Source organism: Pinus tabuliformis, chromosome X, assembly GCF_031772625.1.
Source record: "Pinus tabuliformis cultivar Carrire ecotype Pingquan chromosome X, CPIR1, whole genome shotgun sequence".
Taxonomy (NCBI): Eukaryota; Viridiplantae; Streptophyta; class Pinopsida; order Pinales; family Pinaceae; genus Pinus; species Pinus tabuliformis.
The window spans coordinates 1,602,236,276-1,602,261,604 of record NC_142308.1 but is presented as its reverse complement, the minus strand read 5'-3'; the positions used below and the strand labels follow the sequence as shown (position 1 = coordinate 1,602,261,604).

The 25,329-nt window shown below is 40.5% G+C and overlaps 1 protein-coding gene across 1 annotated transcript in view; it reads left to right on the top strand.

Moving 5' to 3' along the window:
* Positions 1-17,265: 17,265 nt before the first annotated feature.
* Positions 17,266-25,329, top strand: part of LOC149146164 (uncharacterized) — a 50,424-nt gene continuing 42,360 nt past the window's right edge. Inside the window, exons 1-3 of the mRNA XM_089446862.1 lie at positions 17,266-17,414; positions 19,472-19,743; positions 19,940-20,141. Of these exons, the coding sequence (XP_089302988.1) occupies positions 17,348-17,414; positions 19,472-19,743; positions 19,940-20,141 (541 nt within the window). The 5' untranslated portion in view covers positions 17,266-17,347. The remainder of the gene's footprint in view (positions 17,415-19,471; positions 19,744-19,939; positions 20,142-25,329) is intronic.

The following is a 25,329-nucleotide window of genomic DNA, read 5'->3' as shown; positions in this document are numbered from 1 at the left end:
GCAAGAGTCTTTTTATAACTTGAGAGAGGCATCTAGAAGCATCCACAAGATATTTTATTTGCCCAATAAAAAAATTAGAACTGAAAAAACAAAAATAAAAGAAAAATTGCAATATGAAGTGGAAACTCTGTCGTATGGCCTGGAAACTCGTTTCCGGCTGTACTTGTCACATTTCCCCAACCGGAAACTTGTTTCCAGGCCGTATGGTACGTGTTTCCATATCGTTTCCTGGCTGAAACAGTCCTGGGGGCAATGTTTCCTGCAACATTCAAATATTTCATCCGTAATTCCAAGTTCCTAATAAGAAACATGTGTTTACAGCAAAGTTTGAATGCCAACAACCCCAAATCGACATGATGCAAATGTTAGGAAAAAAATCAATTGTTTCCATGCCTGGTTTGAAGTCTGTCCTGGTTAATCGAACCACTGACTGATTCTTCCAATGCTTGAAGGCATTTTCTAGGCTCTAAAATGCTAAATATCTTTGATAAGCACAGTTACAACTTTTGTATGGCATGTTATGGAGGACTTTGAAAATGGTGAAAAATGGTTGACCAAATAACTATGATATATGCAGAAGGTAAAATGGTAAACTACACAAATTTAAAATATCCTAAATATTTTATCAATAAATATTTAATTACTTATAGGAAGCAGATGCTTCATACAAAACTTGAATGCTCAACAACACCAAAATCATATGATGTAAATGTTGAGCAGAAAAAGTCCACTGTTTTCAAGCCTGGTTTGAGATCCAGCTTGGTCAATGGAACTGCTGACTGATTCTGCCATTTTTTGGTTGTTTTAAATTTTAATACAGTCAACAAAAAAGGGGAAACAAGGCACTGGCAAGTAAAGCAACTGTTCTTTTGTTAATGTGATGACGTGTCTGTTTCTGTGGCTATCTCAATACATCCATTGCAATGTGATACAATATGTTTAATTTTTTTGTATTATATAATTCAGTTCACTTATACTCGTGGACTCAAGGTTAATAAGGCAGAAACAAGTACTGGCCTATAATTGAGATTGCTAGCTGCAGATTTTTGTACCGAATGACCTCAACTGACGTTCATCTCAGAAAGAGTTTTAGCAACCTTGCAGGGATACCTGCATGTAAGATTTTTCTTAGTATGAAAATTCACCATTGCCTAGAATAGTCTGGTAGGAATTCTGGGACAGATTAATGCACAGGATAATGAGTTAAGTATGATACTTTTCTTAAAGGAATTATTTTTATTTGTTTCAGGTCAGCATATCTGAAACCACCATCAAAGTTCATTTTTAGCATCTTTGCTTAAATAAATGTAAGAATACAACAAAGTAGTTTGCTCTTAAAAAACTTTTATCATGATTCTTTTAGGTAAGATAAGATAGTTTAGCCCTCGTGGGGCAGCTCAATTGGCAAGTGCCATGAAAATGAAGTGTTATGTACCAAGAGATTTGGGGTTCAATTCCACCCCCCCGACTTAATCGTGTATGCAGAAGGGGTATACTTTGGCACCTAGCAGTTATAATAGTGTCAGTCAGAAACCGGCCCAGTTGCCGATCTGAAAGAAGCATGTACAATGTGCATGGATCAAAAAATTGAGTGACCAAAAAGCTAGTGTATTAGGGTCCTGCTAGAACTAGTTCCCTTAACATTCGAGGCTGAGTGGAGAAAGCTTAGAATATGTTAACCAAGAGGAGGATTTGGACTTGTGTATCACATTGTTGCTTGGAAGATGTTTACCACTGTTGGGCCTTAGGTGATCTCACTTGATTGTTGGGATGGGATCTATATTAACAATGCCTCTAAGGTTGTTGGCAAGTGATGATAGTCCCACAAGTCCTCATTGATATGGATTTGAAGGCAAGGCCACTATTGTTTTTTTCTTGGTGCCCCTAGTACAGGGGAGTGCCGTAAAAAAGTATGTAATTGACTAGGTGGAGACTAGCCTAGGAGGTGGTCAATGTGTATAGAAATGAAGCTTGAGGGCCTCTTACATGTATATGGCCAAGCATCTTTGGTCGCGAGGCTCGAGGAAACTAGAGAGGATCTGTAGCTCCCTAAATAAAAAATGGTATTGCCCTCTAATCTTGTAGTAGAATATGGAGTGGACCTTTGTCTCAACTTCCTGAAGATGCCATAATTGACAAATCTTGTTTGATTGATTGAGTTGGTGCTCCACCTCCACCAATGCCTATGTAAGTTCATTTTGAATTGGCCTAGAGAATTATGAAAAGCATGCGTCTAATGACAATGTGTGTAAGGAGGTTGAACAATGAGTTTGTGTGTCAACTCCATGAAGTGATCATGGTATAAAACCATCTTCAAATGAACTTTGTTCGATGGATTTATCCAATTAATTCGTATGAACTGCATGTAATTGTCGTCTTGGATGATCTTGTTCAACTCTTGCCTAATATGTAAGACGCGAATTGGTGCATCAAGGGAGTATCCAAAAGGAAAAAGCTAGTGCATTGAAATACCCATAGACTCTAGAAGATTTGAGACTCCAATTGACAAACACTAAGTATGACCTGGGGGACTCACTAAAGAAAATGGACTTTGATGAACAATAGGACAAGCATTGATATTGGTATAACCCCTTACTTGAGTTTGTGAAATTTCAAACTTGATGAAGAAGTGAAAACAAGGCCAAATACATTCTCAAGCTTGAGGGGCTAGGCCCCAATCTCTACAAGGATGATGGGTAGAGGGATTGTCTATTTGCATTTGATAATGCATTTAATGAGAAGTGTTTTCAGTATCTTAGTTGTGGATCAATTGGACACTAGTAAACAAGGCCCTCAAACCTCGAAACCATAGAGGATTGGGGCATGATGCAAGTGTCCCTGAAATACATTTTGGATGGAATGCCTTGAAAGTAGTGACAAAACATTGTTTCCCGAAAAGGGCTAGGGACATGTAACTCTTGTTGACTCGGGATTAAGGCGCTTACCTTAGACTAAAACGAGGCACTGAGAGTTGCACCCCCTAGTAATTATAAGTGTTGGTAATTTTTGTCTCCTTTCCTTTGAAAAAGAAATGATAATCCAAGAGAACCTTTGATGACCCTTTGAAGATTATAACTTTCGTTTTCCCTAGGTTGACCATCATTTATTGAAGGTCGCAAAATAGGGCTAAAATGTCTAGTTGCCTTTGTAGGACCTCTAGGGATGAGGCCAAGAGGATCACATCATTGGTGAAAAGTAGAATAGATGTCAAAACTTGGTGAAGAAGGTGCTCATCTTTGCCTTAGATATGCTCATGAAGGAAGGACTCTAGCTCATTAATTAATATCCTAAACAATGTGGGGGACAAAGGGCATTCCTACTTGACCCCAATAGTACTCTTGATAAAGTGGGACTCTTTGTGAGCCTTGCGAAGACAACTAAAGACCAACTTATATAGACACATGATGGCAATTAGTAAAGTCTTGTAGATGTCGATGGCTTTGAGCATTTGGAAAAGGGCTTGTTGTGGAATAGAGTCAAAAGCTTTTAGAAAGTATATGAAATAGCAAGACTTTGGAGGAGAAATGCCTTGCCTCCTTAATGGTGGCTCAAAGCATGAGAATATGGTTAATTGTTTGATATGCTGGGTTGAACCTAGCCTGCCCTCTAGCTTGGAGGTGTCTTTGCTTAAGCTTCTTAGAGAACTTCAAATGAAGAACATTAGCTCAAAGCTTTGAGAATGTGTGATCAACCATGTTAGTTCTATAATTGTTGGATCAATGTTGGAACTTGATTTGTGGATGATGTGAATCGTGTGTTGGAAGCATGTCCATGGGAAACTTATGTGGACAATGGTTGAATAAGTTAGCTTCTAGAGCATGAATATTGCGTTTGAAGAACTCAACCTAGAATCCCTCCTTGTTTGTTGCTTTGTTCCTATTCATTACTCCATTTGCCTCGTGGATGTCTTGATATGAGAGTAACAAATGTCGGGAGAAGAGGTGACTTGGATCAAGAGTTGCCTAGGGGCATCATATAGCGTGGTGTGGTAAAACATGGTATTGGGGTTTAGGCTAGATGGGAGAGGGGATTAGCGGAGAAAGATGGTGCGCAAGAATTTTTAGGAGAATGGATGAGAGAAGTGATCAATACATGTCTCATTTGTGAGATAAATAGGCATTTCTCATGGCAAAGGAGGCAATGATAAGAATTTAAGGGCAGTGTAGGAATGGTGAGCATAGAAAAAAGCATGCAAAAGTTGGTTGTGGAGTGTTTTGTAATCCTTGTCATACCACAGATTCATAGGGCAAGAGTCGATTTTTGGTAAAGGGAAGATGGATTGGGTGGAGTGGGGGCATCACTTAAGGGTTGCTTCTCAAATGGTGAAAGAGAGGTAAGCATATTTTCCCAAGGTAGACTCTAGAGAGGAAAAATAAGGACCTACGCTGGGGCATTTGCTAAGGTGGGATAAGAAGGTGTTAGGATCTCCCTTGTTAAAGAGGATAGTGGTTTGAGGTGGGCGTAGAAGAGGTGGGGTGGGGGGAGGTGGGGGTTTGCGGGTGCTTGTGTGCATGGAGAAGGGAACAAGTGTTGAAAATGTAACTATTTTCTATCTTCATAATTGTTGTACTCATTTCAATGTGTATCCTATGCAACAAACAAAAGAAGAAAATACAAAGTTATTATTATTAAAGCATGAGTTTCATGCTTCTTATTGATGGTCTTCTAGGTAAAAGCATGTCCTTTGTGCTTCTAGGGTTTGTTAGGTCTTGGGATTTATTGTCATGAGTCAAAGGAGTCAACATCATGTTTATAAGACCCTTCTGGGCAAAATGTATTGGAAAAATAATATATTTTGAGTCTAGAAAGTCTTGGAAATTTCGAAAGTACAAGTTAGCCCTGGCAGCTTCAAGTTGGCCTAAAGGAGGGAATTCGACCCCTTGGAAAATCTATATAAAGGAACAATTCGACCTCATTTAGCACTCACTCAACAAGAAGTTCGATCTTAAGAAGAAAGTTCGATTTCTTGCTGGGAAGCAAGAAGACAAGAAGAGCGAAGGTCTAGAAGAAGAAAAAGACTTGGTTTTGGGCTATCTCTCTCTCACTCGTGCGAAAGTATAGGGTTTTTGCAGCTACAAAGGAGGCTGAAATTGCAGATCCGAGTTGTAGTAGGATGAAGTGCATTCTCTTGTTGCTGGAAGGAAGAATACTCTGCCTTGACCTAATTGATGTTGGGAGACTCTGCCTTCCTCAAGGAAGGTCTCAAGAGGAAGTTGGATTAGGGTTTCTGCAGCAATTTCAAGGGCCAAAGTTGCAAATCTGAGAAGCAATATTGAAGTTGGGAGGTCGAAGTTGCAGTTTGAAGCTGGTTAGTGCTAGATCAAGTATGGACTTGTTGGAAGGGCTGACTTGGTACTTGAAGAAGGACTTGGTCTAGGGATTAGGTCTTTGTGTCTTGTTTGAAGCAAATTCTATAAGAAGAGGAGTTTTTCGGGTTTTCCCTTGGCTGAGAGCCTAATTTTTGTGTCCTCTATTGTTACTATTTCGTTTTTGTGTCCTCTATTGTTACTATTTCGTTCTATCGGGTGTCAAGCCACGGATCAAGTGTCGGTAATACCGAGGTGAGAGTGAACCGTTGGATCACTACATATCGTGACCGTCAGATTGTAAGTTACAAAATGTACAACGGTAAAGAAACACACTTTACCTAACTCTATACTAGACCAAGTTGAACTTAACTATTTCCTATGTGTCGGAATATCCTAACATCCCCCCTTAAGAACAACTTGGGATAGGATTGAAGGATTTACAAATATGACACAATAGGAGAAGGAAGGAGGCACTAGAGCCTATCCCCCCTTAGTGACAACTTCCTGAACTCCAAGCATATATCGAAGTTTAGTGAACTTCGCCTCTGTGAGAGCCTTTGTGAAGATGTCTGCAACCTGATCATCTGTTGAACAATATTGCACTTCAAGAACATGGTCATGAATGAGCTTTCTGATGAAGTGCATGTGTAGTTCAATGTGTTTGCTGCGCTGATGCTGGACTGGATCTTTGCATAGCTGAATGGCACTTTGATTATCACACCAAAGTGTGGTTGGATGCTGCTGCTCAAAGCCAAACTCTGATAGGATCTGACGAAGCCACAAGGCTTCCTTACTAGCTTCCACGGCACCACGATACTCTGCTTCTGCTGACGAAAGAGAAATGGCAGCCTGTTTCTTACAAGCCCATGTAATAGGTCCTGAACCAAGAGTGAAGACATAACCGGCAGTAGACTTCCGATCATCAGGGTCACCAGCCCAATCAGAATCAGTGAAACCAACTAACAGAGGAGCTGCTTTGGCACTGTAATGAATCCCAAACTGTACTGTACCTCGAACATAACGAAGTATTCTTTTAGCTGCTTTCCAATGACTTTCACGGGGGTTTTGCATAAAACGAGCAACAAGGCCAACAGCAAAGGAAAGATCAGGACGAGTATGGGTTAAATACAAGAGTTTTCCTACAAGTTGACGGTATAAGGTAGCATCAACTTCAGGAGAAGTACAAGAGACTGAAAGTTTGACTCCAGACTGAAAGGGAGAAGGGGCTGGCTTACAGTCTTCCATGTGAAAATGACGAAGAATATCACAAGCATACTTGGACTGGGAAAGGAAAATACCCTCCTTGGATTGCAAGACTTGAAGACCGAGAAAATAGTGTAAGTGTCCTAAGTCTGTCATTTCAAATTTCTTTTTAAGGCTGGACTTCACATGGTTTATAAGGTTGGGATCACTACCAGTAAGAATAAGATCATCAACATAAAGAACAAGGATGATAAGAGAGTTGCCCACTTTCTTGGTGTAGACAGTATTGTCAGAATGACACCTAGAAAAGCCAGATTCTAAAAGAAAGCTATCCATTTTGGCATACCAAGCCCGAGGAGCTTGCTTGAGGCCATAAAGGGATTTCTTAAGTCGACAAACAAGGCTGGAGTCTGTTTGTATGAAGCCAATGGGTTGTTCCATATAGATTTCTTCCTGCAAGTCCCCATGCAAGAAGGCAGATTTAACATCCATCTGATGGACTTCCCATTTTAAAGAGGCAGCAAGGGAAAGAACAAGGCGGATAGAGTTCATTTTGGCAACAGGGGAGAAGGTTTCAGTGTAGTCAATGCCTTCAACCTGTGAAAAGCCCTTAGCAACGAGACGAGCTTTATGTTTATCAACTTTCCCATCTGGTCCATACTTGGTTCTGTAAACCCATTTACATCTAACAAGTTTGCGTCCCTTTGGTAGAGGAACAAGATCCCATGTATCATTTGTCATCAATGAATGATATTCTTCATTCATAGCTGCTTCCCAATGTGGATGGCCTGAAGCTTCTGCAAAAGTGTCAGGATCATGATTTACTGGAGCTTGAGCCAGTAAAGAAGAGGCTCTTTCAAACTGAGAACGTGTACGTCGCTGATCTGTAGGATCACCGGCAAGATCACCTGCTGCATCCCGAGTAGCACGGACCCATCTTGGAAGTTGAGGATCCTGAGAAGGTGGGGGAGGATTATCATCCTCGCTTTCATCATCTGAAGAAGAAATGTTTTCAAAAGTAGAAGAGATAGGAAGAGGTGGCACATCCGCCGGACTAGGCTCGCAGGCCGATTTATTTTCATCAAATTTTACATCTCTTCTAATGATAACATTTTTGGACTTAAATGGAATAAGTCTATAACCTTTTACATCTTCAGAATATCCAACAAAAGTACATTTCTCACTCTTAGGTTCTAAAGCTTTATGCTTTTCATCTGGAATATGGGCCCATGCTTCACTTCCAAACACACGAAAGTGACTTACATCTGGTTTAATGGAACTCCAAGCTTCTTCTGGAGTGATATTCTCTAGAACCTTAGTAGGAGTGCGATTGATTATATAATTTGCACAATTAATTGCTTCGGCCCAAAAACTAAGACTGAGTCCTTTAGATTGCAGCATACAATTAGCCATTTCCTTTAAGGTGCGATTTTTCCTTTCAGCTACACCATTTTGTTGTGGAGTGTATGGAACAGTATGTTGCATTTGAATTCCATTTTCGGTGCAAAAGTTGATGAATGTGTTTTTAACATATTCTCCACCATTATCAGTTCTTAGCTTAAGAATTTGATGTCCAGATTGTTTTTCAACAAAGGCTTTGAAGGCCAAAAATGTGTTAAATACTTCGCTCTTGAGTTTTAAGAAGTATACCCAAGTGCGTCTGGAGAAATCATCAATGAAAGTTAAGAAGTACTTGCAGCCAGAGAATGAAGCAACAGGAAGAGGACCACATAAATCACTGTGCACAAGCTGTAAAGGGGCTGAGGCGTGCCAAGAGGCACGTTTGTCAAAACTGTCCCGATGATGTTTTCCGAGTACACATCCGGAACAAACACCATCTCTGCAAGATACCATAGGAAGACCTGTCACCATATTTTCTTTACATAGATGCTGAAGGGAGCGATAGTTTAAGTGACCAAATCGCTCATGCCAAAGTTTGCTCACTTCATCATTATGAGCAACAAATACTGAGGGAAGATTTGATGACCCAAAGTTGTGAAACTTATACAACCTTGTGGAATCATCAGCAAGACCAGTAGCTAGAATCTGTTTAGGATCTTTTAGATCCTTGATTACAACATCATGAGGTGAAAATTCAACAATTTTACCTTCACCTGAATGAGTTATCTGATAGACAGATAGAAGGTTGCAGGATAAGGTTGGAACACATAATACATCATTAAACTGACCATTGTCTAGATGAACAGTTCCAGTCCCTACAACATTAAGAGATCTATCATCACCAACATATATATTTTTGGTGTTACAATCATTTAAAGAAGAAAACATGGCTTGGTTTTTGGCCATGTGATAAGAGGCTCCAGAATCAATGAGCCACTCATGAGAATGAGAAGAAGAAGAAGATACATTTAATGCATAACCAGACTGAGATGATTGACAACGACATGCAGAAAGTGCCATTCCGGAAGTTGAAGTTGAAGTAGGCTCCACATGGATGTTATGTTTCTTCATTGCGGCTTCCAAGGCTTCCATCTTCTTAAAGCATTTAGATTCTAAGTGGCCATCTCGATTACAAAAGTTACAATGTCTATCAGTCTTCTTCCATTTGTTTTTATTGGTCTTATCATTTTGCTGAAATGATCTTTCATTTTGAGGCTGAGTTGGTTTAGGACCATTCTTTTGAGGATATGACTTCTTAGGATTCTTTGAATTTGGTTGCTGCTGGGCGGCTAACGCTTTCGTGGAAGAGTTTCCAAGATTAAGAAGACCAAGGTGTAAGAGTTTTTCTTGTTCTCTTATTAAGGAATCACAAAAGGAGTCAAAGGAAGGGGCCTTGTAGTCTTTTCCTTGACAAATGAAAGCTTCTCTTGTAGAATGGAAAGTGGAAACAAATACAGAGTAGGCTGGTCCCAACTTAGTAAGGATGGAATAAATAAGGTTACCATCTTCTTTCTTAACTTTAACACCTTCCAAGAGATATCTAAGGGTCTTGAATTTGGACAAGAAATCTTCAATGCAAGAAAAATTATTAGGATCCAAAGTAAGCAACTCATTTTCAAGTTGATGGGCTCTAATTTCATTTTTAATCCCAAAAACTTTAGCGAGTTTTTCTAATGCTTCATGAGGAGTCTCAAGTTCTGCAATGTGGAATCTAAGATCAGGAGAAATAGACATCCCTATCAAACCACGTGCTTGATCTTGTCTATTTTCCCATTTTGCAGCCTTGTCTTCATCTTTTGGTTTCTTCTCTTGGTCTGTGGCTATTCTGAAGAGACCTTTACTTCTAAGTAAATCTTCCATGTAGGCTACCCATTGGAAGTAGTTAGTGCTGTCAAGAATGACTTGGCATGGACTTTCCATTTAAAAAAAAAAAATGAAGCTGAAGATGCTGAAAGTAAGTGTTCCAATGGATAGATCTCGAAAAAATAGGCGGTTTTAAAAAAAACGGCTCTGAAAAAGGCTTCCGGATGAAGAAGTTATGGCTTTTTGAAAAAAAAAATTGTTGACGTTGCCGGCAAAGTGCGCGAATGAAAAAATCCGCCCCCACAAAATGGAGACTTGAACCCAAGACCTCTACTCTCTTAAAATAGCTTTGAACCAATTGATCTATACAAAAAATTTGAGAGAGAGAGAGAGAGAGGGGGGGGGGCCTTGGTTTGCGTGCTTGCCTTGAGAAAGCTCTTTTTCCCTACAAAACACAAAACACAAAACCCAACACGAATATGCAAAGAAAAACGAACCTTGCGGCTCGAAGTTAGCTTTAGCCAAAAAACTAGAAATTTTTAAAAAAATCTCAAAGTTAGCTTTAGCTGAAAAACTAAATATTTTTCTCAATGTTTCTGATTTTCCGAGATCACACTAAGGTGCAGGGAAAAGAGCATACGCATGAGAAAAATCCTTCCTTTCTGTTTCTGATTTGCCCAGATCGCACAGAGTCGCAGGGCAAAGAGCATACGCAGAAATGAAAGGTATAGATCCGGTTAAAAAAAAGCTAAATAAACCGAAACCGAAATAAGCAGAGAGAAAATAACAGTAAACTGCAAAAAACACTGTATACCTCCTGATTTGAAAAATGACGCAGCTAGGGCTACCGGAAACCTTTTCGCGTGAAACGAAAGGGGTTCCTCACTGGAACAGATGCTCCGAACGCAACAGAGCAGTCCTCTCGGCCCGAAAGCAGTTAGAAACAACAGATCTAGGAAACGACAGCCGCATGCAGTTCTACCGGCTTCAGATTTGGATCACCAACGGACGCGGCCCTCAAATAGCTCTGATACCATGTAGGAATTTACAGGGTAAGTTCCTCAGAAAGAATACCGAAAGGACACCGCTCACAACCAGATCACAGATCAATACACCAGTATTTTTGACGTGGTTAAAACCCTCAAAGAGGGAAACAGTCCACGGCCTGTCCCAACGTGGGTACTACAGGCAATTTATTAATCAAAGAATGAAAATTTACATAAGCTTCTCTCATGCACGGATTACTCGAACAATGACCCTCCATGCGCTTTAAATAGAACTCATGGACCAATCGGGTGTCAAGCCACGGATCAAGTGTCGGTAATACCGAGGTGAGAGTGAACCGTCGGATCACTACATATCGTGACCGTCGGATTGTAAGTTACAAAATGTACAACGGTAAAGAAACACACTTTACCTAACTCTATACTAGACCAAGTTGAACTTAACTATTTCCTATGTGTCGGAATATCCTAACATTTTCCCTAAGCCGATTTAATCGCGCTTTTTATGGGAAAAAAGCGCCTAAATTTTTTTTTGCCGCTTTTTTCGAAAAAAGCGCGCTTTTTTAGTAAAAAAGCTCGGGGGTCCCTGGTAGCGCGATTTATAATGAAAGTTGAAAAAAAATGAATATTTTTGTACTAAACGCTTTTTTCCCGCTTTTTTCCGCTTTTTTCCCGCTTTTTTTCCGTTTTTTTCCCGCTTTTTCCGATTTTTTCCGCTTCATTCCCGGCGCCGATTTAATCCCGCTCGCGCTTTTAACAACATTGATCAACATATAAAACAACTGTTTAGGTCTCCCATACTAGGGATAATGGCCCTCATACATCACTAGTACAAGATATAAGATACAAGAGACAATGATAATCTCGCTGATCTAGTGCACAATCATAGCCTCTATGTCGTATCTCGTCCTCTCGATCTGTAACAATCACAACTTTGCCTCTATCAATGAATTAAGTCCATCTATCTACTGAACACGGCTCCACCTGCTCTCACACCGATCGTAAGTCCATCTACACATCAACACACCGAGGTCAACCTTAAATTAGGCCTAATCTAGAGGCCAACCCTAGATTAGGCCTATCGTGGAAAAACGGCATCCCACCTGAACCTTTGAAACCACTGGAACACCTGGTCACTTGATTACAAACAAAAAAACCAATGGTAACCCTTTTGTGCCCTGGAGTGGTTGAACATGGCTTGCATGGGTCCTTGTGATAAGGAGGACATCTAATGAATTGAGGGTGTCTTAAATCATTCATGACGATGACCAAAATGCTTCATTGTTGTTGCAACATCCCACTGAGATACTTTAGCCTTGCCACCTTTCTAAATGGGCTCGTCATTTTGAGAATCTAGGTTAATTTTCCCACTTAGTGGGTAGGGAGTCTCATGATAACCTAAAAATTTCTAATAATTAGGCATTTCGTTTCGTATTGTGTTGCTACAACTTGCTCGCTACATTGTTTGATCTTTGTAAGTTGTAACTTGTGAGCTCGTGAGATTTTTGTTTAGGAAGATCTTGATGGGAAGAGAGAACAACTTCCATTTGGCCCCCAAGGGCCCCAAGGGCCCTAAGTTGATGACCCATAGACTTGAATTGGAGGAAAAGGCTAGAGTCAGAACTGAGCCAGGCTCTTTCGAGGATAACATTGGGGAGATCAAGGTTGTCTTGGAGACACATGCTCCCAACTTGCATGGGCTAGGATAACATTGGGGAGATCAAGGGTGTCTTGGATAACCTAAAAATTATAAATTTCTAATGATTAGGCATTTCGTTTCCTATTGCGTTGCTACAACTTGCTCGCTACATTGTTTGATCTTTGTAAGTTGTAACTTGTGACCTAGTGAGATTTTTGTCTAGGAAAATCTTGATGGGAAGAGAGAACAACTTCCACTTGGTCCCCAAGGGCCCTAAGCTGATCACCCATAGACTTGAATTGGAGGAAAAGGCTGGATTCAGAACTGAGCCAAGCTCGCTCGAGGATAACATTGGGGAGATCAAGGGTGTCTTGGAGACACATGCTCCCAACTTGCATGGGCTAGGATAACATTGGGGAGATCAAGGGTGTCTTGGAGACACATGCTCCCAACTTGCATGGGTTGGGATAACATTGGGGAGATCAAGGGTATCTAAGAGACACATGCTCCCAAATTTCATGGGCTTGTGGGGATGGAGGTGGTAGAGGGAGCCCTATCACTTTTAAGGTTCAACTGCTAGGCCCACCTAGTTTTCTCCTCAATAAGCTTGGCCTACACCACTTCCACAAATGTAGTAAGAGGAGTGGGGGAGCCCTGCCCCTACCCCAAACAACTTGTGGCATGTTAATTTCTAACCCTAGCACTTGGTTAATTACTTCCTAGCAGATTACGCAGACCTATTGAATAATACTATGGCTAGAGTTTTAATGTAAGCAAAATAATTAGTGGAAGTAATTTAAGTACACTAATAACACCATCACATGCACACATATTTTTCCCCTTCAAATCAGTTCTTTGTTAATAGCTTAGAATTTACAAGGGCTCCCTTCATGGTATAATGGCCCATTGAGGAAAATAGGTACAACAAGAATTTGGATCTAATCCAGATGATCAAGCCGTAGATTTTTACTTTGATCTTTTGGTTGATCTGGATCTTCTTTGCTGCCCCTTGCACTTGAATGTAAGTCCTCCTCCACCCAATCATTGAAATGTCCTTCTCTCAGTGTCCTGTGCTCACTTAATGTGTCTTCTCCCTTAGCTTAGCCTTTCTTTTATAAGCTTGAGTTGTTGATCGAATCCACAACCCTAATCTCCAAAGTGATTGACGGTTGAGATTAGGTCTCATCTCACTTGAGATTCATCTCATTCACTAACGCAAAAACTTTTGCATTTTATCAGTTAACTCACTTTTGTCATATAATAAAATAAATTACTTTAATAACTAGATTAATTGCTAAGGTTAAGGGTGTATTAGGTGACTTTTTCATGTCTAGATGCATAGGGCTATGTAGAAGCAGTTGGCTGAGATACAAACACAACACTCCCTCTTAATTAGAGAGGTACTTCCTTAAGAGCCACTTGGAACTAGCTATCCCTTTGGTCTTGGCACAATGTCCTTTGGAGGTCGGCTATCCTTGAATGTGCTTTAGGAGGCTCCAGACGCTCCTGAGCATCCCTCAATTTTTGAATAGATTTGCCAGTCAAACTGTACTAGTTGCTCTCTATGACCTCAATGGCCACTGTTGTGTCTAGGTTAGAGTCCTATGGATGAAAGAGCATCTACCCATGCTTGAACTTGACTACATATCCTTTGTCCATAATTAGTATTGAGAGCAAGTTTTTTTCAGTCCTGGTATGAATAGCACGTCCTTGGTTTCCAACATGCCTCTTGACTCTAGTTGTAACTTAATGGTTTCAACCTTTTTAACTGCATACCTGGCATCATTAGCAAGCTCCACATGTAAATCTGAGTATCTTGTTGTCAGACTACTAAATAGCTCCCGTACCTCCATCATATGGTGTGATGCACCACTATCCTTGTATCACTCCTTGTGATGGTGCTGTTATATAGGTAGAAGACAAATGAGAAGTCCTCGAACTTTGCTGCAAACTCATCAAGCTGAATCTGCTGATGCTGCAACTTCCCCTTCTTCTCCAGACACTCTGATGCATAGTGCTCAGTCATGTGGCAACTGAAGCACTTTATCTTGCTCAAGTCCTTCCTCCCTGGCTGAGAGGTTGCCTCCTCACTGTTACCTTTGGAATCCTTTCCTTTGCGATAGGCCATATTGAACAAGGCCAGGTTCTCATCTTCATCTTCCTTCTTGTTGGCTTTAGTCTCCTCCCAAAGCTTCTTCTAATTGGGCCACATTTACGAACTCTACGTCCTCCACTTTCTTCCTAATGGCTGCAAGCTGATCCTGTGTTTTAGTGATCCTCATGAAGTAACTGGTAATGTTATTAGACTTTGACATTTGGATGGATCCGAGGTTGTTTCTCAAGATCATCTTCCTGTTCATGTTGTTGCTTTGGAACAAGTCCACTAGAGCTTTGAACATCTCCCATGCTGTCTTCTTCATGGTATCCATGATGACAATCTGAGCTCTGATGTCCTTTTGTGGGCTACCATCTCTAATCTGATAATTTGCCTTGTGCTAAGTCCTAGCAGTGAGCACCCACAAGAATAATAAACTGTTGTTGGTTAATAAATCCACCAGGATCTCTTGTGGATCTGTGTCCCCAACCTTGAAACACACAATTTTTCTGATTGTTATGGTTTCCTTCTATCGCCCTTTGAAGTATGACCTCCACCTATCACTTCAAAGTTCAATCTGCAAACCTAGCTATCGTACCTGCTGGAACAAATGTGACTACGACCTCTTCTGCAAAAATCTTCTCGTTTTACGGTCTGCCTTGCCTCTCTTGCAGTCTGCCTCACTGCTGCTCTGTGCTCTCTTATGTTAACACTGCATTTAGCTGTGCTGTTGTATGGCCTGTATAGCCTTTGTATGGCTCTTGTACCCACGTATACAACTTCTTCTGCTGGAGGTTGAACGGTGAGCCTCAATGTCTGCTGTCTTGCTGCAGGTGGCTTATTTGACCAGCGTGCCCCTGCCCACCCCCCACCCCCCCACCTCCCTTGGGATACACCTCTGCTGGGAGGTTGTGTCTACCCTGTGGCTGCTGGTGGAGTTTTCTTGTTCCCCCTTGCATACCTCTTTTTAAGTCTGGTGGATTGGTTCTTTGACCTTGTTGGCCATTAGTGGCCCAGTCCCTATGTGCTTCTGTTGACAGTCCCAATGGCTGGCAGTTGGCTTGACTGACTGCCACTTCTCCTTGCCCTGTGACCCGTCTGTCCTCTGCATCATGTGCTCGGGGACCAGCTGGCTGTGTCTGTCAACTTCTGTAGCTGTTCTTCCTTGCTGGTGCTGTTGCTCAACCCTGCCCATCATGGAACTTGAGCTTTAGCATGACTGCTGGGTGGTTGACAGTCCTGTCAGCTGCTTACAGCCCAGCCTTCTTTTTAATTTTTTTTTTCATATATCCAGCTGTGCCATCTGATTCTCTCCGCGAAATTTCGTTTAAATTTTTCTGCTGAGCCTGCCCACACAGTGTACAAACTTGATCCATATGACCCTTGTGCCTGCAAAAAAAAAAAATTCTGCCTTGTATGGTCGCTGGCCCAAACTTGGCCCCCTGCAACAGTTGTATGAACATGGCCTGTGCAATTCTGGAAATTAGTTTTCAGAGGTCACACTCTGATACCATGATAGTTCTAACTTCTAAACCTAGCACCTGGATCTGTCTGTCAACTTCTGTAGCTGTTCTTCCTTGCTGGTGCTGTTGCTCAACCCTGCTCATCATGGAACTTGAGCTTTAGCATGACTGCTGGGTGGTTGACAGTCCTGTCAGCTGCTTACAGCCCAGCCTTCTTTTTTTTTTCATATATCCAGCTGTGCCATCTGATTCTCTCCGCGAAATTTTGTATTAAATTTTTCTGCTGAGCCTGCCCACACAGTGTACAAACTTGATCCATATGACCCTTGTGCCTGCAAAAAAAAAAAATTCTGTCTTGTATGGTCGCTGGCCCAAACTTGGCCCCCTGCAACGGTTGTATGAACATGGCCTGTGCAATTCTGGAAATTAGTTTTCAGAGGTCACACTCTGATACCATGATAGTTCTAACTTCTAAACCTAGCACCTGGATCTGTCTTTCGATTTGCTCGGCTGATCTCGATCTCTCTTGCTGTCCTTTGCACCTTCCTCAAGCCCAGCACACTTGAATGTAAGTCCTCCACCCAATGCCTTGTGCTCAGTCAATGTGTCTTCTCCCTTAACCTAGCCTTTCTTTTATAAGCTTGAGTTGTTGATTGAATCCACAACCCTAATCTCCAAAGTGATTGACAGTTGAGATTATATCTCACTTGAGATTGATGGTTCAGATTCATCTAATTCACTAATATAAAACCCTTTGCATTTCATGAGATTAACACACTTTTGTCTTATAAAAGAAATTTACTTTAATCACTAAAATAGTTGCTGAGGTTAAAGGTGTATTAGGTGACGTCTGCACACCTAGAATCTTAGGCCTGTGTAGTAGGAGTACCTGCCCAAGCTACAAACATCAACATGCCATTGCTCCAATTGACAGCCATTACCACAAAGAGATCAAATCTGATGAATACATTTATAGAGTCTTATAGTACTGACTTGTATGGATTTCTTCATTTAACATGTTTTGTTTTAAGTTATGACTTGCATGGTAATCAGAGTCCAAGATTTTGAAGTTGAGTAGGATGAGGTTGCATAGTTGGCTCACAATTGCCTTCAACCACTATGAATGGACCTCTGTAAACTTGTAAAGTATAAAGAAGACCCTCCTTTTCAGACCTGGAGAATGATCACGTTTGCTGGATATCAAACGTCTCCAGTTCTCTTTCTAGTGATCAGCCTTAGACTCTCAACATTCATTTCTGTTCTTCCAATGGATTTTTTCCCTTTAATGCTGTTTATGCTCTCCATCTTGTTGACTTTAATTGATTGTTCATATTTATACATACTGTCTGTCTCAATGTCTCTTAATTTTCAATTTGGGTAAATTTTGTGCCTAAAAACATCTAAGTTCTAATGCATGATTTGTTGTATATATGCAGGAAGGAGAAATTGTAAGCACTGGCCAAGCTATTTTTGGTCAAGACCTTCAGGTTGGAAACAGTGAGTGAAATTTTCACCTTTAGGCTTTTAGTAATTTGTAATCGTTATTGCTAGACTCGTAAAGTGTGATGTGACATGTCTAACTTTTGCCTAATTAGCACCATTCTTCTTCACAAATACAGTAAATATCACAATCACAACCCATGAACACATATTTATAGAGGGAACCTGCGTGCCAGGGGAAACCTCTCTCCAACGTGATCTTCATTTCTATATTATCTCAAATCTGTTAGAAGGACAGAGTCCAGACTTATGGTTCTGTCCGTTATCATTCACATTGATCATGGCTGCAACAGTCTAACAACCTCATCAATTCAGCTATGCGAATAATGGTGTACCACCATAACAATGACCAACATCAATCCTAACAAGACAATGGCAACTCTTGGCCATTGTAACTACAACTACTCCATGAATGTCATCCAGTTACTTTGCATTAATTTCCCATCAGTACTTGACATAGTCCACCTTTATCATAGGATAAATGCCCATGACCTTCCATGAAGAGGCACTGCCTAGTATATAAGCAGGCCCCTCACTCTCATTGTATCATCATTTTCATTCATACTTCTTAATATATATATATATATATATATATTCTTGTATCTCAATGGAGATTTACATATTCCAAGTCTTCTGGAGTATTTAACTTGAAGAATGAACTTTGTTCTCTTCATTTGGTATCAGAGCAGTTCGATCCTTTGGCTGCTTCACTGCTGAACAGGGCTTGTTCTCCGATCCAAGTCTTTGGCCATTGAAATTCGTCAACTTCGTTGCCATTGAAGCGTTTCACTATAAGCTTTTGGAGGGTCTGCAGTTCGCCAGTTGGCCTTTGGCCATAATTTTTTTTTCCTTAATTTATATTAAATTAAATTAAATAAATATTTAAAAAAGTTATATAAAAAAAATTCAAAAAAAGAAAAAGAAAAAGAATATATATATATATATATATATATATATATATCATTAATAAAAAAATAGAAAAAAACTGGCAGTCGATCGACCAATCTGCCTGCTGCACAACATCGCTGCTGCCCCGCTGGAACAGTTGCCTGTATATGCTTCTCGCTGTCTCTACCGCTACATGGACGGTCACCTGCGCCTATGACCTGTTACATGTCGCCGCCAATTATTTTTCCTGCCGCCTTCTCCAACACCGCCTCTGTACCTGTCGCCCTTCAATGTTGTACAAAATCCTTATACTGCCACATCTACCGCCATCGAAGAACACCTTCACCACCGCAGCCAGAACTATAGTCTCTACAGCAGCTGCCATCAACAGAAGAATTTTTGCAACTGAAGTGTTGTCCGCCATCCATTGCAGCCACAGCCACTCACACAATTCTGCCGCTGCACCGCGCTGCTTGCCAATGTGTCTGAGTCGTGAAGACAACCGTATTTTTCTGTCACTAACTTATGCTGCAAAGGATCACGGCTCAGTCGACCAAGCCGCTACCTGTGCCATCGACGGTCAAACTCCTCCGCCGTTTCATGTGGTACTTGTTTGCTGCCATTGTCCATGTTCTCTACTGCTATCACTTTCTCTTTCCTCGTTCAGCTGCTCGGCTCTCCCTGATCATCCTGTCACGCTCCCTATCCACCGCCTGAATTGTCATTCTAGAAATAATGCCTACAACTAACTGCTGTCATAAATGCAGTCCACTAACAGCCAACTACCATAAATACACAACCACTGCACGTGGGCACGTGGGCACATGGGCACCCATGGACTCATGTTATCAATATCCAGGGGACAAAAGGCCATACAACAGTTATGTACTATTTACCCGAGTAATTCGTGGCTCTTTATACAGGTGGTTAGAAGGTTACGGTGCATCAATGGTTTGATTCTTATAAAGAGGATATGGAAACTAGAATTTATTTATTTTTTTATCTTTTGTTGTGTTTTGGCCTTGTAATTACAGTTCTAGTGAGTTGTAGGTAGTTCTTCTGATTTTATATAAACGAGCTTTGTTCCTTTTCATTTTATAGTTCATATAGCATCTTTGTAGTCTTGATTCAAAGATTGAGTTTGATTTGGCTTTTGCATTTGACAGGTGTTCCACAGGAGAGGACACCGCCTGGAACAGTTCAAATCTTGACTCCTGGCAAGGTTTCAACTCCTCAACCAGTTTCACTGGCAGAAACTGCCCCAAAACCTGAAAGTGATACACAATCAGTTGATTCTGTTATGACAAAAGAACCTGAAGCTACTCCTTCACCTGAATTGAATGGAGTATCCAAAATGGAGATTGAGAAACAAGAGGAGGATCCTCTGGCAGATTTTCTGCCTCCACCCCCGACAACTAAATGCTCAGAGGAGCTGCAGGCAAGTGTTGTATGTTTTCTGTTTGCAGTTTGAGCGAGTTATCAGCTGAACTTAATTTTAGTGCGACATAACTTCCTCAATAGGCAGGATATGCATTAAAAAAACCACTTTTCTGAAGTGTGCTCTCATTTGCCATTTCAAGTTCTTCCTAGACTGCAATTCAAATTAGCGTTCACTGGATTTCTCTTGAATGCAGAATAAGATCACCAAATATATTGCTTTGAAAAGTGCTGGAAGAAGCTTCAACAAAGAACTACGCAATTCAAAGGGATATCGTAATCCAGATTTCTTGCAGCGTGCTGTGAAGTACCAGGGGATAGATCAAATTGGTAGCTGCTTCAAAAAGGAAATATTTGATCCACATGGATATGATCCGAGTGACTATTACGATTCTTTAGGTAAAGTTCTTTTACTGTGTATTTGAAGCTTTGTGTTTCGAAATGTTCTGGTATTATTTGTTAATAAGCTCAGTCAGATAAGTTACAACATTGTCTAATGTGCTGCATTTTATCTACAAATTGTAAGTGAAGATTAACATTTTGTTTAGACGCTTTAACAAAACATTTATGGTGTAATCAGGTATTTTTCTGTCAACAGAACCACCTGCCTCAAATACTGGTGACATCTTCCAGACCATACAAAAATCTTTTGCTGTGGGGGGAAATGAAATTAAAAGACCATGAACTGTAAAGTTAGATGCATTTGCCATGATCAACATCTGGAACTTAGGTAGCATGTTGTGATCTTACTACTTTGAATGATTAGCAGTTTGAACTCTTCTGGGAGGTTGTAAGATTGAAATAATTTGGGTAGATGCATGGATGGACCAAACTTGTTAGACATCAAGTTTTATAAATCTTTATTGGATGCATAAACAATGAAATTTGTTTGAAGTTGAGTTTTCGTGATTTTGAAAAAGTATAGTCGTTAAGTGTTGTAAGAGACTCCAGGCCCCAGGGTATTATTGCTTGTTAACATCTCTCAAAATTTTCAAGATCGTCATTATGTAACCAATTACATAGAAAAGATATAAATAAATAGAAAAGCCCATGGGTTGCACTGCATATGAATTCTTTCAGCTTAAGTGCAATAGTTGAGGGTAATTATTAAGCCAAAATTGTTTGGAACTTAAAATTGGTATCGTCTCTTTGATATTCATGCCATCCAAGTGGCAGACCACAACAGAATGGGACACCTTTTGTGTATGGCTTAAAGTTTTATTGACCTGACCAATGAATCAAGTTCCTATTGGTAAAAGAAAAACATTTTGTAAGAAAATTGTGCACTAACTCAAGTGTAGGATTTGGAAGGACGTGGCATTCCTTTGAATTCATCGAGGTTGGTAACCTCTCATTTAGTGTATTATTACATGGTCTCTTTTCCATGGCCATGACCACTGAACATGTTAGTTATTTGTTGACATAATGAAAGTATAAACATGGTGTTATAACAAGCATCCAATTTTGTTAATGGATTTCCTAATCGTCTATATCACTCAACCTCACTTTTTTTCCCAAGAAAAAATCATAATTATCATTAACAAGATAAGAAAATTACATGTTGTATCATCAGCATGTGAGTATGCATAATCACAAGTAATGGATTTAAGCCATTCTATCCAGTTTAGTGTTCATATAGTTCCAATATTTACAATAAAAGACATAATTATTAACAAATAAAAAACATAGTTGTCCATATAGTTCATAATATATAAAAACCAAAATGCATCTAGCTGCCAAATGATCATGGCAGATCATTCGGATATATACCCATCCTGTTCAATGAATGGCTGGTGGAAAAACTGATAGAACTCCTGGTCTCAGAATTCTTGAATCAACCACTGCCCCCTGTGCTGCTGCGCGGCCTCCTTGGAAAGATAGTCAGCGACCAAATTCCTTTCCTTGTATATATGTGAGCATACAATAAAATCAAAATGTGATTTTAAAGTGATGACTTCATCCAGTAAACCCCTGAGTGTGTGCACGTGACAATGATATGCAGAGTTGATCCAATTTATAACAAGCTTTGAGTCCCCAAAGATTTGAATCCTGTGGCAGTTTTGTTCCAGAGAAAAAATGAGAAGGTATCTGAGACAATTTAGTTCAACATAATTGTTGGTGCCTCTCCCTAATCCCAATTTGAGCTTGAAATGATGTGATTCATTAATGTGTAGTACCGCCCCACCCCCACATCTAGTGTTCTGTGCCGACCTATCAAAAAATGTTCAGGGGATATTATTATAAATAAATTCAGGAATTATGACATAGGCAGGTTGTTTCCTTGATTCCTCAGGGATCAAATGATATATAGCAGCAATATGGTTACAAGTGGCCGACCATAGTGTGGGTGCATCCTGAAAAACTTAAAAATAGTACGATTCCTGGTCAGCGAAATACCCCAGCAAACAAGCAGAGGGAGTTTCCTTATTTTTTGTGTTGCTGCAACATTCCACCAATTTTGCCAGGCATCAGATAGATGAGACCCATCCCATCTGTGCACAATGTGGAGGGAGCTAGTGATTTGAAGCCACACCTAACTAGTCACAGGGCAATGTAGGAATAGGTGATCAATATCTTTGGCACTGTCTTTGCAAAAGCAACATCTAGAAGGACCATGAAAGGCACGACGCTTTAGCTTGTCCTCCGTGGGCACTTTATTTGTTAATATACACCACATGAAAAGGCGGACTTTGTGAGGTGTTTTAAGCTTCCATAGCGGGTGCCACCACCAAACCACCTCCACTGGGTCTTGTGCTGATATAAGAGCTGAGCATCCATCCCTGGTGCTGTATCGACCATGTGTTGCAGTAGCCCATATGATTTCATCCTCCTGTATAGTAATCCTAATGTGAGCTTCTTCCAGTGCACCAATGAAATGATGCCACACCCTGCTCCACCTTTCTGGAATCTTGAGTTACTGTGCATTAAACCATTTCTATGAGATCCAGGATGAGTTTCTATCATCTGCAATATGAGAGAGCTGAGTGATGTCATCCAATGCAAGAGTTTGTCTGAGCTCCAGTGGTAGAATGTGTGCATTACCACCTCCAAACCAATCATCTATGCCAAGTCGCACCAGCTCACCATTTCCTCTGTGGGCACTTTATTTGTTAATATACACCCACATGAAAAGGCGGGCTTCGTGAGGTGTTTTAAGCTTCCATAGCGGGTGCCACCACCAAACCACCTCCACTGGGTCTTGTGCTGATATAAGCGTTGAGTATCCATCCCTGGGGCTCTATCGACCATGTGTTGCAGTAGCCCATATGATTTCATCCTCTTGTATAGTAATCCTAATGTTAGCTTCTTCCAGTGCACCAATGAAACGATGCCAAACCCTGCTCCACCTTTCTGGAATCCTGAGTTCCTGTGCATTAAACCATTTCTATGAGATCCAGGATGAGTTTCTACCATCTGCAATATGAGAGAGTTGAGTGATGCCATCCAATGCAAGAGTCTGTTTGAGCTCCAGTGGTAGAATGTGTGCATTACCACATCCAGACCAAGCATCTATGCCAAGTCGCACCAGCTCACCATTTCCAATATGCCAAGCCAGTCCTTTTCGAATGAGTAATAGCTCTCCATATGATAGATGCGCCATTGTTGCCCTGGGTCGGCTTGCGTATCCAGTCCATAATTGATAGAGGGTGAATGTATTTATAATAAACCACCTCTTTCCATAGACTATCAGATGTGATAATTTGCCACCCCATCTTCGCAACAAGTGCCTTTGCAAATAAGTGCAGATCCTTTATACCCCATCCTCCCCATTTTTTTGGTTTTCCAATTCTTTCCCATCTAACCCAGGCAAAGGTCCTCCCAACATTTTTCCCCCGCCATAAGAATCGACAACAAATTTGTTGTATTCTATTGATTATGCCTTTTGGGATCTAGGTAAGGGCCATCCAATATACTGGGATGGCCTCCAGGACAGATTTTATAAGTGTTAGTCTTCCCGCTCTGGAAAGCCATCGCTACTGCCATATGTTGATGCGCCCTTCAATTTTTGCTATAAGCCATGTCCAGTCTACAATACAATAACCATTTGGCTTGAGCCTGAATCCAAGGTATTTGAGTCTAGTCTCCATTTCTTGCCTGACAAAATGAAAATGATGTAGGGCATGTCTTTGCTCATTTTGTAAACATGACACCAGCATGATGGTGGACTTGTTGTAGTTGGGCTCCATACCTGTAGCTTTACAAAACATGGATAGAATATTCTTGAAGCAAGTGGTATCATGGATAGAACCATCTAAAAAAATAAGTACATCATCTACAAACAATAGATGAGAAAGATAGGAAACATCTGACATATTTACACCACCTAAAGACCCTTCTGCATTGGCTTTTGTTATAAGTCTACTTAGTCCCTCCATGATCAGAAGGAATAACAGAGGTGATAAAGGACACCCCTGTCGTAGACCACGTTCAACATGGAAAAAATTAGATGCAACCCCATTAATGAGTATGCTATATGATGCAGATGTAAAACAACACATGATCCATTTTATGAATGAGTGAGGGAATCCAATATGGGTTAGAATAAGCTGGATATATGTCCAATTAGCTCTGTCAAAAGCTTTTGATAGGTCAATCTTTAGAATGATACTCTTAGTATTCTTGAGCTTTATTGAGTGGATCCCTTCTTGTGCTGTCCCAATGGCTTCATGAATCTGGCGATGGTTTAAAAAGGCAAATTGTTCCTTTGAAATCATCTTGGATAAAATAGGCTTGATGCGAATTGCAATAATTTTTGATATTATTTTGTATATGAAATTGTATAAGGATACAGGACGATAATCATCAAAAGATAGAGGGTTATCAGCTTTGGGTATGAGAGCAATAAATGTCGAATTGAATCCCTCATGCATCTGTCCTGAAATTCTATAGTCGTCAATAGCCATAAGGAGATCAACCCCAATATGATCAAAGAAGGTAAGGTAGAATTTCACAGGCCATCCATATGGTCCCCGGCTTTTGTCTCTTTTGAACCACTTCAAAACAACCTCAATTTCCCCCAAAGTCACTGGCTCAATTAATGTCTCTATATCCTCTGCCTCAACAAATCTAGGTATTGTTCCAGCAATACGGAGTACCTCAGCGATGATAGCAGCCCTGGGTGCTTTGAACATTTGTGAGAAATGTCTGATACCCATATTTGTGAGCTGTTTTAAAGTGTTTGCTTCCCTTCCAGTATGGTTCCTTAGAGTCCAAATTTTATTACTTATTTTCCTCCTCTTGGCACATTGTTGAAAGAACTTTGTGTTTTCGTTCCCAACCTTCAGCCAAGTCGCTCTGCAATTCAATCTCTACGTCTCGTCTTGCTGTCTTAGGAGGCATATCTTTTCATTTTCCAATCTTATTAAATGTTCCTTGCTGTCATAGGATGAATAACTAGCAATACCCTTGCCCTCCAACTCCGAAATGTCAGATTCAATTTTCTGTATAGCAGCGTCATCCCTATTCTTTTTTTTCATTGGCCCATCTTATGGTTTTGAGTTTGATACGGGTTAAACTGTTGGCAATCACCACGGACGGAGTAGAGTTGTTTTCATGACCATAGTGAGTCCAGGATTCCATGACTAAT